Source organism: Pleurodeles waltl, chromosome 7, assembly GCF_031143425.1.
Source record: "Pleurodeles waltl isolate 20211129_DDA chromosome 7, aPleWal1.hap1.20221129, whole genome shotgun sequence".
Classification (NCBI taxonomy): Eukaryota; Metazoa; Chordata; class Amphibia; order Caudata; family Salamandridae; genus Pleurodeles; species Pleurodeles waltl.
Genome location: NC_090446.1, coordinates 674,703,402 through 674,719,111, shown reverse-complemented (window position 1 = coordinate 674,719,111; position 15,710 = coordinate 674,703,402). Strand labels below are relative to the sequence as shown.

Genomic DNA, 15,710 nt, shown 5'->3' with positions numbered 1-15,710 from the left:
TACAATACCAGTGGTTGGGGTTCCCTTTGAAACGATTGGTGTGGACATAGTGGGCCCACTTGAACCACCAACAGCCTCAGGAAAACAATATTTACTGGTAGTAGTGGATCATGCCACCAGGTATACTGAAGCTGTTCCCTTTAGGTCTACTACAGCTCCTTCAGTAGCTAAAGCCCTGATTGGTATCTTTACCCCAGGGTAGGGTTTCCTAAGGAGGTGGTTTCTGACAGGTGCCATCTTCATGTCAGCTTACCTGAAACACATGTGGACTCAGTGTGGGGTGATGGCTTCACTGAAGACTGGGAAGTCTGGTATCAAACCTCTCCGCACAATAAACCCACCTTGTATTTGACCCAACCCTCTAGTGTAAGGCTGACTGGTCTGTGCCAGCCTGCCACTAAAAGATACATTTGTGACCTCATGTGGTGAGGGCCTTCTGTAGTCCGAAACAAAGAAGATGCCCACCCCCCACATGAAGCACCACTTTTAGCGGCAAATCTATTACAAGTTGTTTTTCTTTGAAGAAGTCTTTTCGAGTCACGAGATCGAGGGACTCCTCCCCTTTCGGCTCCATTGCGCATGGGCGTCGACTCCATCTTAGATTGTTTTCTTTCCGCCATCGGGTTCGGACGTGTTCCTTTTCGCGCCGCGCTTTGGTTCGGAAAGTTAGTGAAAAACTCAGAAAATTCGATGGTATTGCATGCGTTCGGTATCGGGTTAGTTACAACAGATCGACACCGAATTTGGAAGAGCTCCGGCGGCCCTCGGGGTTTTCGATTCCCCGGCGGGGCCTGGTCGGCCCGACCGCGTGCGTCTTCAAGGCTAATGGAACGGACCCCATTCCGCTTCTGCCCCGAATGTCACAACAAGTATCCTTATACAGATCAGCATTTGGTCTGTAATTTGTGTTTGTCGCCAGAACACAGAGGATACCTGAGGCGCCTGTCGAGCATTTCGGTCCAGAAAGACCTTAAGGGACCGAAGAGCAAGAAGACTACAGATGGCGTCGGTGCCGACAGGACAAAAACACATGGAGGAAGAAGAGGAAACCTTCTCCATCGAGGATTCCGACTCCGAAGAGGTCGATCCTGAACAGACGCCGAAAACCGTGAGTAAGACGTCGATACACAAGACTCACGTAAAGACCAGTAAAGCCCAGGGGACGCCACCGCCAACAGGCCATGGCTTAACCCGAAAAATAGGTGACCGAGCATCGGCACCGAAAAAGGGCATGCATGTGTCGAAGTCATCCGACTCCGGTCGAGACACTGGGTCAGAGCAGACTCGACCTCGAGACACTGGGTCAGAGCAGACTCGACCTCGAGACACTGGGTCAGAGCAGGCTCGACCTCGAGACACTGGGTCAGAGCAGACTCGACCTCGAGACACTGGGTCAGAGCAGACTCGACCTCGAGACACTGGGTCAGAGCAGACTCGACCTCGAGACACCTGGTCAGAGCAATCTCGGCACCGAGAGAGCGGCACCGAGAAATCAGTACGCCGAAAAGCAAAAAAGTGTCGTCAGAACCGAAAAAGGCTGCCGAAAAGGTTTCGATACCGAAACATCTGGCCTCGGAACCGAAATCAAGTTCCTACACAGAGGAACAAGGCCTGTCCTCACAAATGCAAACACATAGATTTGGACAGGAACTAGAGACAATGGAGCCAGACTACACCCAAAGAAGGCTCCACATCTAAAAAGAAACAGGGAAGATCAGTACTCTCCCTCCAATTCGAATAAAACCAAAACTTGCCTTCCAAGAGAAAGACAAGCAGCCACAGGCGAAGGTTGCTAAACAAGTAACCCCGCCACAATCTCCACAACGCTCTCCACAACCATCACCGGTAGCCACTCCACCAATGATGCCATCCCCAACTCATACAGGGATGAGTCAGGATGATCCTGACGCGTGGGATCTTTATGATGCGCCAGTGTCAGATAACAGTCCCGACTGTTATCCAGCTAGACCGTCACCACCAGAAGATAGTACAGCCTACGCACAGGTGGTGTCAAGGGCAGCGGCGTTTCATAATGTCAGCATGCATGCTGAGCCAATTGAAGACGACTTTCTATTTAATACACTGTCGTCCACACACAGCCAGTACCAGAGCCTCCCCATGCTACCTGGAATGCTAAAACACTCCAAACAAGTATTTGAGGAGCCTGTGAAAGGAAGAACAATTACTCCAAGGGTGGAGAAAAAATATAAACCGCCCCCAACAGACCCCGTGTACATCACACAACAGTTAACACCGGACTCAGTGGTAGTAGGGGCAGCTCGCAAGAGAGCGAACTCACGCACTTCAGGAGATGCACCACCTCCAGACAAAGAGAGTCGTAAGTTTGACGCGGCAGGGAAAAGAGTGGCGGCACAGGCAGCAAACCAGTGGCGTATTGCCAACTCACAGGCTTTGTTGGCCAGATATGATAGGGCTCATTGGGACGAAATGCAACACTTTATATAACATTTGCCCAAGGAGTTCCAAAAAAGAGCACAGCAAGTGGTGGAAGAAGGACAGAGTATCTCGAACAATCAGATACAGTCAGCAATGGATGCGGCAGATATAGCTGCTAGGACTGTAAACACAGCAGTGACAATACGGAGACAAGCATTGGCTGCGTACATCAGGATTCAAGCCGGAAATACAACAAGCCGTGCTGAATATGCCATTTAACGGACAGCAGTTGTTTGGGCCGGAAGTGGACACTGCTATCGAAAAACGTAAAAAGGATACTGATACGGCCAAAGCCATGGGCGCACTCTACTCCCCACAGAGCAGAGGCACATTTCGTAAATCACAGTTTAGAGGGGGGTTTCGAGGACAAAGCACGGAACCCACAACCTCACAAACAAGGCCCACTTATCAGAGTCAATATCAGCGGGGACGTTTTCGGGGACAATATAGAGGGGGACAATTCCCAAAAAGTAGAGGGAAGTACCAAAGTCCCAAAACTCCACAAAACAAGCAGTGACTTAGACGTCACAAATCCCCAACACATAACACCAGTTGGGGGGAGACTAACCAAGTTCTACAAACAATGGGAGGATATAACAACAGACACTTGGGTTCTAGCAATTATCCAGCATGGTTATTGCATAGAATTTCTAAAATTCCCTCCAAATGTGCCACCGAAAACACACTATGTCAAAACAACACATGGATCTTCTACAACTGGAGGTCCAGGCGTTGTTAGAAAAAGATGCAATAGAACTAGTACCAATTCATCAGAAAGGAACAGGAGTTTACTCGCTGTACTTTCTCATACCCAAAAAAAGACAAAACTCTAAGACCTATATTAGATATCAGAACATTAAATACCTACATCAAATCAGATCACTTTCACATGGTGACATTACAGGACGTAATCCCATTGCTCAAACAACAAGACTACATGACCACACTAGACCTAAAGTATGCATACTTCCATATACCAATACATCCTTCACACAAAGTACTTAAGGTTTGTATTCCAAGGGGTACATTACCAATTCAAAGTGTTGCCATTCGGGATAACAACTGCGCCAAGAGTTTTTACAAAATGCCTGGCAGTAGTGGCTGCACACATCAGGAGGCAGCAAATACATGTGTTCCCGTACCTAGATGATTGGTTAATCAAAACCAACACGCAAGAACAGTGTTCACAACACACAAAGTATGTCATAGAAACCCTCCACAAACTGGGTTTCTCACTCAACTACACAGTCACACCTTCAGCCGTGTCAAACACAGCAATACTTAGGAGCAACAATCAACACAACAAAAGGGATTGCCACTCCAAGTCCACAAAGGGTACAGGCATTTCACAACGTAATACAGGCCATGTATCCAAAACAGAAGATACAAGTCAAGATGGTGATGAAACTACTAGGCATGATGTCCTCATGCATAGCCATTGTCCCAAACGCAAGGTTGCACATGCGGCCCTTACAACAGTGCCTAGCATCACAATGGTCACAGGCACAGGGTCAACTTCTAGATCTAGTGTTGATAAACCGCCAACCATACACCTCGCTTCAATGGTGGAACAATATAAATTTAAACCAAGGTCGGCCTTTCCAAGACCCAGTGCCTCAATACGTAATAACGACAGATGCCTCCATGATAGGGTGGGGAGCACACCTCAATCAACACAGCATCCAAGGACAATGGGACACTCAGCAGAGACAGTTTCACATAAATCACTTAGAACTACTGGCAGTATTTCTAGCGTTGAAGGCATTTCAACCCATAATAAGCCACAAACATTCTTGTCAAAACAGACAACATGACGACAATGTATTATCTGAACAAACCGGGAGGAACACACTCGACACAGTTGTGTCTCCTGGCACAGAGAATATGGCATTGGGCGATTCACAACCACATGCGCCTAATAGCACAGTTTATTCCAGGGATTCAGAATCAGTTAGCAGACAATCTCTCTCAGGATCACCAACAGATCCACGAATGGGAGATTCACCCCCAAATACTAAACACTTACTTCCAAAAATGGGGAACACCACAAATAGACCTATTTGCAACAAAAGAAAACGCAAAATGCCAAAACTTCACATCCAGGTACCCACAAGATCAATCTCAGGGCAATGCGTTATGGATGAGCTGGTCAGGGATATTTGCATACGCTTTTCCCCCTCTCCCACTCCTTCTGTATCTAGTAAACAAATTGAGTCAAAACAAACTCATACTAATAGCACCAACCTGGGCAAGACAACCTTGGTACACAACACTACTAGACCTCTCAGTAGTGCCTCATATCAAGCTTCCAAACAGACCAGATCTGTTAACTCAACACAAACAACAGATCAGGCATCCAAATCCAGCATCACTGAATCTAGCAATTTGGCTCCTGAAGTCTTAGAATTCGGACATCTAGACCTTACACAAGAATGTATGGAGGTCATAAAACAAGCAAGGAAACCAACCACAAGACATTGCTATACAAATAAGTGGAAAATATTTGTTTATTATTGCCATAATAATCAAATTCAACCATTACACGCATCTACTAAAGACATCGTAAGCTACTTACTGCATTTACAAAAGTCAAAGCTAGCTTTTTCATCCATTAAAATACATCTTACCGCAATTTCAGCTTATCTGCAAATTACGCACTCAACTTCATTATTTAGGATCCCAGTCATAAAAGCATTTATGGAGGGCCTAAAGAGAATTATTCCACCAAGAACGCCACCAGTTCCTTCGTGGAACCTTAACATTGTCTTAGCACGACTCATGGGTCCACCTTTTGAACCCATGCACTCATGTGAGATACAATATTTAACATGGAAAGTAGCGTTTCTCATTGCCATCACATCTCTAAGAAGAGTAAGTGAAATACAGGCATTTACCATACAAGAACCCTTTATTCAGATACACAAGCATAAAGTAGTTTTACGAACAAACCCAAAGTTCTTACCAAAATTCATATCACCGTTTCACTTAAATCAAACAGTAGAACTACCAGTGTTCTTTCCAGAACCAGATTCTGTAGCTCAAAGAGCACTACATAAATTAGACATTAAAAGAGTTTTAATGTACTACATTGATAGAACAAAACAAATACGGAAAACAAAACAACTGTTCGTTGCTTTTCAAAAACCTCATACAGGGAATCCAATATCCAAACAAGGCATTGCCAGATGGATAGTTAAATGTATTCAAACCTGTTATCTCAAAGCAAAAAGAGAACTGCCTATAACACCAAAGGCACATTCAACTAGGAAGAAATGTGCTACTATGGCCTTTCTAGGAAACATTCCAATGACTGAAATATGTAAGGCAGCCACATGGTCTACGCCTCATACATTCACCAAACATTACTGCGTGGATGTGTTAAAAATACAAGCCACAGTAGGACAAGCAGTACTACGAACTTTATTTCAAACAACTTCAACTCCTACAGGCTGAGCCACCGCTTTTGGGGAGATAACTGCTTACTAGTCTATGCAAAGCATGTGTATCTGCAGCTACACATGCCATCGAACGGAAAATGTCACTTACCCAGTGTACATCTGTTCGTGGCATGAGACGCTGCAGATTCACATGCGCACACCCACCTCCCCGGGAGCCTGTAGCCGTTTCGAAGTTGATCTTGAACATTTGTAAATTTGTAAATATATTACTTTAAACCACATTATGTACATACATATTTACTCCATTGCATGGGCACTTTTACTATAATACACAACTCCTACCTCACCCTCTGCGGGGAAAACAGTCTAAGATGGAGTCGGCGCCCATGCACAATGGAGCCGAAAGGGGAGGAGTCCCTCGATCTCGTGACTCGAAAAGACTTCTTCGAAGAAAAACAACTTGTAACACTCCGAGCCCAACACCAGATGGCGGGATGTGCACAGCATGTGAATCTGCAGCGTCTCATGCCACAAACAGATGTACACTGGGTAAGTGACATTTTCCATATATATATATATATATATCTTTTCCTGGCGTTAAGCCATTGAGAGTGTGCCTCATTTCTTGACGGTGTGTACTACAAATGCTTAGCTCTATCCTCTTAAGTCTAACTGCCCGACCACACTATCACAAAAGACAGCATTAGTATTATCTACTTTAGCTTCTGTAAAGCCTCTGGGGATCAACTGGATTCTGCACACTATACCTCACTTTGGTATAGTAGATGCAGAGCAGCTTCCTACATGCACTACTACACTTTCCATCATAGAAAGACTCCATTGGTTTGACACAGCTGGGAAATGCAAGTGAGTTGTACATATATGAGTCTACTGGAGCAGGTGCAGTGGCACCAGGCCCAAAAGTTGTCACAACTATTATAAACACCAAATATAGCTATATTTACTTCTAAACAGGCAGTCACAATTAGTTACCTTGCAGTTAAATTGGGCATAATTTCAATGGTGCATCAGGTGCACTGGCACTCTAACTACACATTACTGTACTTTAATATAGTGCCATATTAAATAACGTACAAATTAAGAGTTTGGAACCCTGGGATATTAATTCAACATACATCACAACATAAACAACTATTAACGGTTTATCACATTTAAAACCAACATTTTATAACCTTTTTCTAATATTTATAAGTTAGTAAGATAGAATGCAAAAGAAAAAAAAAAGGCGAAACCTATTGGCTTTGCCAATGCTTGTATGTTTTTCTCTCATGTTCTGGACAATGCCTGATGAGGATAGTTAAGCGCTGGTCCTGAAAAACAAGTGCTGGTAGGCCCTTCCTGCAGCCACTGGTTGAAATTAATCCGTCGGGCACCCTAACAAAGTGCTCAGGCTTCACTTCTAGATATTATGGAACGGTATCTCTTTGGACTGCATTTTTGACCAACAGGTCAAAAACTTTTCTTAATGCTTTAAGGCCGATCTTTGCAAATCAGAATAGTAATCACAAGACTGCGTGGACAAGGTCTACTATCAAAAGCCAAAGTCAAGATGTTGCATTCCACTCCAGCATCTCTGAACGCTTAATAATCTGGCTCTTCAGTTCACGCATTACGGTCATTTAAACTGTCCTCCTGACCGCATGAACATGCTCTGTGTGACCACCCTTTACACGTTTTCAAGTGGAAGAGATTCTGCTTGTAGTGTATTAAGAAGCTGATTAACCCTCAGACATGCCAAGAAGTAACATTACTTCTCTATTATGCCTAGCAAAATATGTTCTCAGTATGTCCTCCATTAAAGTTTATGTAGTGCAACTACAGCCTACAGAAAGTCACCATCTGAGACTAGTTTTTGAGAATACCTACCATTAAATATTTTGTAGAGGGCCTCTAGAAAGTATACCCTCGAATAAGTTGTCCATATTCCCCTTCGGGAGTTAATTGTAGTATTTGCAGGCTCAATTGTTGGGAAAAGTGCCACAGGAGGGTGAGAGCTTAAAAGTTAAACCGCCATTTCTTTAAAAAAAAAAAAAAAAGTGGTGTTGAGAATTGCATTCCTGCAACTTGACAAATGCAGTTGGTATATTTATAGTGTCATTATTCTACCACTTGCTGCCCTTTGGTTGTAGTTAGGCAAGAACATACTTTTATATCCATATTTTGTATTGGACAAGAGTGCAAATATGCACTATCATAATTTAATTACAATAACCAGAGATGATAAAAAAGTAACTTTAATATGTTAATTTTTTAAGTCTGACGGCACTCCTTTATGGAAGAGTAGAGGGCAATAAACATAGTGGCTTAATTGTTGCCAGCCATCACTGTAAAAGCCATTTGTCATTCGATTCCAAAGAGATGGCATACTTGTATTTTTCTACTCCTGTAAAAATAGTTATGTCTTCATAATTGATAATGTGTTACAACTGCTCTGGTTGCCTCAAACATACACATTCTTTTCTAGGATAATTTAAAGACAACACTTCTGCATTATGATACAAGTATGTTTGATCTTCATAACAGTACTAAACACACCTGTGCTACACACAGATATTTTCACAAACCAAATCTCCATTGTAGGAAAGAAAAATATCAAATATGAATATCACCAGAGAGCCTACTTTACACCAACCTTTCAAATTATGTATTTTCTGTTCAGATAACTATAAGGCTGGCTGGCTCCTAAAGCAATATTAGTTTGCTGAATAATAGTTTTCCTTTGATTCTGCTCCTTGAAATACCTCCTCTCAGAAGTAATTCATGCCATCTTTTACCACTTAGCTTGCATTTCATAGTAATGTTTCCATTTATGCAATTTGCACGGTAGCCACTTGGACTACCCTGCATGCCTGAGCCCGGATTCTACTGGAGATGCACAGTTTAAGCCTGTGTTTTCTAGAAATAGTTTTGAATAATCCAAACTGACCAAATCTCCTGTCATTCTTCTATATCATGAGTGGATTGATGACCTTCTTCATAATATATGTAATATAAGTGACATGGTTTACAAATCCATCTCTCATCTGCAGCAATGTCTGTGCTCTTTACTACTTAAAGCTTCTTTGTTTTCAATAAGGCACTATGAGTTGCCACAGCTTTAACCCAGTTGGAAATAGTGCATAGTTTATCAGTTATGAGGAGTCTGCAGCCTGACACTTGCAGGGAATTGATTTTGAACTCCCTATGTTGTCTAGTAGAAATGCCCAACAGTTAAGGTCTGACTAGACGTGGTATTGGCACGTAGCTTGCTGCCCTCATCTTTTTAGTGATAACTACTACACACGGCTTCTAAGCGTATTAGCCTAATCCAACTTGGACAATGGTCTGACACATTTTTCAGTTTTCATTGTCAAATCCTTATATCACTTTGTGCCCTCATACCTCCACTAGTCAGTTATTCTTGCCGAAATATTATACTCTGGTCCCTTTGAGTGGATATGGGACAACAGTTAAGACATACTTTTTAATACCTTAAAACAAACTATGCTTTCATAGTACACAAACGGGTTTTAAATCTCAAGGCACTCAAACCTTCACAAAATCTCACTTTAATGCTTTGGAAACTGTTCCAACCTAGTGGTTAGCAAGCACTGTTTTGTCTGATAACATTTTACATCAACGGCTTAACATACATTAAGCTTCACCTGGGTTATTTATGTACAGCTTCCCACTCAAGGGGTTCAGAAAGAGAAACTTTAGAACAAGTGTTAATATTCCTCTTCTGACAGCTCTTTCTCTGTGCCCTGGAAAGGAAGAGCCGTCTGGGTAGTGTTTCCTCCTAGTGATCACTCGTAGGGTAAGTTGTTTAACTATCATGCTTGGTCCTGCAGACTCAAGTGTAGTTTGCCCCCCTTTTATTCCCACAGCTGCTCAGCGTACACTGCCCTAATAGTTAGGAAACAGAGTGCTTGCACCAAACAAAAGTGGACAACATCACAATGGTGTATGCTTTTTTGCAAATAATATATTTGTAAATTTCATCTTGCTTTACTAGATTTCTCAGAGCAAATGCAGTTCTTTGCCAATAAAATAATGTACTACTTTTGATAGCCAAAATGGTTAAGCATACCTTCAAACAGGATATAATGAATATGTAAAGTAAATTGTGCTAAATAAAGTGTCTAAATTGATGGACCTTTTTTGGTTTGTCTTTCAAATGTTTATCAACATATTATTGTTTTACAAGTTGGACAGTAAGTACTTTTAACAGGAGTACACTCTTTATCTTGTCAGTTCTTCTGTCGGTCAGACACTGTCACCAACCATTGAGTGGCTTGCTGTAGATGTGAGATGGAGAAAATGGATGTGATTTGTAATTATTTTGGGGTGAGGAGGTCGGGCTGAACCACATCTGTTTCTTTTCCTAAAGTTGTCTTATAGTTTTGCCCATCAATACAGGCTAACGATGTTGCTGTATTCTTTGTATATATCTTAAACGTACAAATATACAGATTGAAAAAAATATATAATTTATTACAAATGTTTTTTTTTAACCCCCCCCCCCAACACCAGAAAAGGCAAAGAGAATTTGAAGAATATATCAGAGATAAATATATTACTGCAAAGGCTGATTTTAGGACACTTCTAAAAGAGACCAAATTTATAACTTATCGGTACGTATATCTATTTTCCAGTAATTAAGCACTTACAAGTGTGATCAGCTGCAGTGCTTTCTGTAATCCAGTGTTCTAGCATCCATGCAAGTGTTTTTTCTGTGATATTAGTATTTTTAAAAAGTAGAAAATGTCATTTTTAACTTTTATTATTGGTATATGAGACAGGACCCAAGTACTACATCTTTAAATTTTTATAAAGTGTTTAGCTTCCACAATTATTTTCCTTGAATTGCATGTAAAATTCAAATCCTGCATCAAAATCTGTTTGCAAGCCAAATGTATTGCTAAACGTCCAATGTACAGCTCTTTGCAGCTAAACCTGGCTCACACTGAATAGAAACTGAAACAAAGCAATAAATTGTGCTTTTTGAAAGAAAACATTTTAGGTGTGCACTGTACTTCTATCACAGTTTGCCTTTTGGGTTTAAATACACCACAATTGTTCTCTTGTTTGTGTAACTCGTTGGTTAAAATTTCAGACCTTATCAAATATTAGTACTTTACATACTTCCATAAGTTAGCAGCTTGTAATTACTATAGAAACTCATTCTCTGAATCATAACTCTATTTAGTACATGAGCATGCTTAAAATGAATTAAAAAGTGATGCTCTTGCCTCAGGTTGCACTGTTACACCACTTGTTGCGAATCTTCCGTCACCCTGTGATGCCTTCTCATTTGAAAATGTCTGGCCAGTTTAACATTAATTTCTCTCGTAGGGGATTTCCATGTATAGTCATAAGCACTGAATAGTTCAGCGCGCCTGCGGGGACCCCGGAGCACTGTTGTGTAATATATTCTTAAGTGCAATCATCAGCTCCTTGACAAAAAAGGTCTGTGAAAAACACTTAAGAATAACAATGTGCAGCCTATGTGAACAGCTACACAGGCCAAATTGTTAGAAGAAAAAATAGTTGTAGTGTAAATTCACGTTTAAACCTCAATTTATTCTATAAATACATTCTCATATTTTATTTACACCTCTCATGAGAATAAAACAATGTAGGGCAGTGTAGCCCATAGGCTGCCATTATACAGAATGAAAATAGAGCTGTGCCTTTAAGAAAGTAAAGTCTTCCTGTTTCCCATCATGCACAGCAAAAGGCAGTTGCCTCAGTTCTTTTTTCCGGCTCCTTTCTGACAGGACCCTGAAGCATTGAGCTCTACCTCACAAAATCCTTTTGTGACAGAAATTCATTTAAAATCTTTTGAATTTCAATTTCACTCGACGTTTTTAACATTGAGTGATCATTTTCTACTTTTTTCTGTTAGATTCTGACAGAATTTTGAGGTTTTTCTACTTCAGAAATGCCTTCACTGTTTGACAAATGCCCTTCTTGTGGCAGAAAAAAGGCCAAAACAGATCCACATCGGGTCTGCATAATTTGCCTTCCATCCAGCCACAAACCGGAGTCGTGTGACATCTGCAAAACCTTCTCCAGAAGGACCCTTCGTGACAGGGAGAAGATCCGACTCCAGGCGAAAGAGGACAGGAGGAAAAGTGGTCATTCTACCACAGAGCGAGGAGAAGGTCAGTCTTCTACCAGGGCTCACACTGTTTCCTCTATAACTCCGACCAGACCGGCTCAAAAACGGCACAGGTCTCCGACGACGTCGAGGGCGTCGACGTCGAGGCAAGGCAAGGAACGGCTCCAACATGCTCGCCGTCGAGGAGTGGTTCGCCGGCGAGAAAGAGACATCGCTCGCCGTCGACGACGATTTCGCCGTCGAGACGGCGTGGACTTTCGCCGTCGAGATCTGGGTCGCCGTCGACACGGCGAGGATGTTCCACGTCGAGGAGATCTGAATCCGGCTCGCCGTCGACACGGCGAGAGCGATCAACGTCGAGGGGTGCTCGACGTCGTAGGCGTTCACCGTCATCACGGTGACGTCTAAGGTCGTCGTCGAGATTCTCAACGGCGAGAAGAATCGACGGCGAAGGGCACTCGCCGTCACCGTACTTCGACGTCGAGGAGTGTGTCGACGTCGAGACAATCAAAAAGACCTAGAAGGGTTTATACAACCTCAGAATCCTCGGCTTCACTCATCCTCCTTCCAGCGTCTCCACAACTCTCTCCTCGACAATCACCATTGCCACAGACGCCGGTAACACCTACGGCGCCTCTTCCGGCTCCTCCTTCAGAGTCTGTTTTGAGGACTCCAACGCGGTCTGTAAGACGTTCGGGACATTCCTCTAGACGCTCTTCTTCCTCTTGGCACCGTCATGAATCACAGAGATCTCAGCATTCACATCACAGGCGTTCTTCTTCGTCTACACGGGACTACTCTCCAACCCTATCGGACTCACCGTCCCCGAGAGTGTCCCCCATAGATGATGTGAATACGTTCCAGGAGGTCTTAGTACGAGGGGCGACCAAGCTGAACATCCCGCTGGCGGTACCTGCCCCATCGACGTCAGTGATCTTCGAGACCTTGCATCACAGGACATCTTCCAGACCTTTGCTTCCACTGGTTCCAGGTCTCCTTGAACCAGCAATGGATATTTTCCTTGCACCGGCCGCAACAAAGTCTGCTCCTTCCAGACTTATTAAAAAATATCGTCCACCAGAACAAGATCCTCTATTCTTGAGGTCGGACCCAGTACCTGATTCGGTGGTCATAGTAGCGGCAAAGAAACTGCATTCAACCTCACCGTCTTCTTCTTCGCCTCCAGATAAAGAGAGCAGAAAGATAGATGCTGCAGGACGAAAAGTATGTTCTACTGCAGCCGTCACGATGAAGGCAGCCAGCGCTACTGCGTTATTAGGGCGATACGACTGTGCCCTCTGGGACTCTTTAATGCAGTTTGCGGAACATCTTCCTAAGGATAAAAAGGAAGATTTCCTGGAGGTCGTGGGTGAGGGAGCCATGGTTTCTAACCAAATTATAAGTGCTGCAGCTGACTCTTCGGTGCTATCCGCACACAATTATGCACACGGGATAGCGCTCAGAAGGCATGCATGGTTGAGACTTACATCACTCAAACCTGAAGCGCAGCAGAGAATACAAAACTTGCCTTTCTCGGGCTCCACCTTGTTCGGTTCTCATGCCGATGACGAGATGGCTAGAATGAAGGCTGAACTAGATACCCTGAAAGCGGTAGGCATGGAAAGACCGAAAGAACAAAGAAAGGTTTTCCAGCCATATCAACAACGACTTTTCACCCACCGGTATCAGTCGCCACACTGGATGTCTTCGCGCTCCCAGCAGCAGCAACAACAGCAGTATCAAAGGGGTTTCTCCACTCAGCGAAGGTCGACAAGGGGTCGTTCAACACCTCAAACTCAGGCAACTCGACAGGCTCCCACGTCTAAGCCCTGAATCTTTGCTTCCCCCTCCTCCGTTATCCACTCCGGTAGGGGGAAGTATCTCAAATCATCTGGACGAGTGGCTACGCATCACAACAGACGCCTGGGTATTGAATATTGTGAGACATGGTTACGCTCTCAGATTCACCAGTTCTCCACCATCTGTTCCACCCAAAACAGCCAACCACCATCTCGAAGCTCTACAGTTAGAGGTCAATATCCTATTGCAAAAAAGAGCCATAGAACCCGTTCCCATCAACCAACAAGGGAAGGGGATTTATTCGAGATATTTCCTTGTACCGAAAAAAGACAAACAAGAGTTTCGTCCCATCTTAGATCTGAGGACAGCAAACAAATGGATTCGCAAAGAAAAATTCAGGATGTTAGCCTTACACCAAATTTACCCACATCTGCGTCAGGGCGACTGGCTCTGTGCGATAGATCTTTGCGACGCTTACTTTCCTATCCCAGTAACCAAGAAACATCGAAAATTCCTAAGGTTCACCGTCGGAAAACGCCATTACCAATTTGCAGTTCTACCTTTCGGCCTAAAATCAGCGCCGAGAACTTTTTCCAAATGCATGGCGGTAGTAGCCGCCCACTTGAGGAAACAGCTAATATTCGTCTACCCCTATCTAGACGATTGGCTCATAAAGGCCTCCAGTTGTCTCGAGGCACAACAACATTTCGAATGGACTCTACAACTGCTGCAAAAACTTGGTCTTCAAGTCAATCTCCTGAAATCTACAGCAACACCTTTTCAGAGGTTGCATTACTTAGGGGCCATTGTAGATACCAGGCTAGGAAAGGTGTTTCCTTCGGAGGAACGACAGTTATCGATTCTCCAAAAGTGCAAACAACTGCAGGAAAGACCTCAAGCCACTGCAAGAATAATAGCTTCTCTACTGGGCTCGATGGCGTCTTGTATCCATCTGGTTCCCAATGCTCGCCTCCATATGAGACCATTGCAGGAAAATCTGGAGGATCAGTGGTGTCAACTGAGGGACGATTGGGAGAACAAAGTCCTTCTTTCTCCTCATACCCTACAATCCCTCAAGTGGTGGTGTTTACCCAGCAATCTCTTGGTGGGGATTCCGTTCCAACAACGGCCTCCATCTCAAACCATCGTAACAGATGCGTCACTGCTCGGATGGGGGGCGCACATGGAACATCTTCGAGTCCAAGGCGAGTGGTCAGAGAGAGAGAGTCTCTATCAAATCAACCTGCTGGAACTTCGCGCAGTCCACCTTGCGCTCAAAGCCTTCCTTCCCTCTCTGAGAACGGAAACTCTCCTTCTCCAGACAGACAACGTGGCCACTATGTACTACGTGAACAAACAAGGAGGCACCAGGTCCAGAATTTTATCCAGAGAGGCTCAGACAGTCTGGCATTGGCTTCTAGCCAGGAACCTGTCGCTAGTGGCAACTCACCTGCCTGGCATCCAGAATGTTCAAGCGGATGCCCTCAGTCGGGTAATGGACGAGAACCACGAATGGGTACTACACGACGACGTCGTTCATTCCATTTTCGCACTCTGGGGTACCCCCTCTACAGACCTATTCGCAACCCCAGAAAACAAAAAATGCCAAAACTTCGCCTCCAGATATTACCATCCAGGGACACTGGGGAATGCCCTGTGGATAAGCTGGTCAGGAGCATTTCTTTACGCCTTTCCACCGCTTCCCCTGATTCCGGCGGTCCTCCAGAAGCTGTCCAATGCTCAGACCAAAATGATCCTAATTGCTCCGGAGTGGCCACGCCAGTGGTGGTTCCCAGACCTTCTTCACCGGTCACTCAAACCACACATCAGGCTACCATATCGTCCGGACCTTCTCACGAAGTTCAGAGGGCAGATATCTCATCCCAACCCCTCATCGTTGAGTTTGGCAGCATGGCTCCTGAGCTAGTGCA

General features: G+C 44.0%; 1 protein-coding gene across 2 annotated transcripts in view; it reads left to right on the top strand.

Moving 5' to 3' along the window:
• The window catches only part of TCERG1 (transcription elongation regulator 1), a 737,036-nt gene that overhangs the window by 687,650 nt on the left and 33,676 nt on the right, over positions 1-15,710 (top strand). For both annotated transcript variants that reach the window (XM_069244676.1, XM_069244675.1), the window contains one exon: positions 10,389-10,489. In XM_069244676.1, coding sequence (XP_069100777.1) covers positions 10,389-10,489 — 101 coding nt within the window. The remainder of the gene's footprint in view (positions 1-10,388; positions 10,490-15,710) is intronic.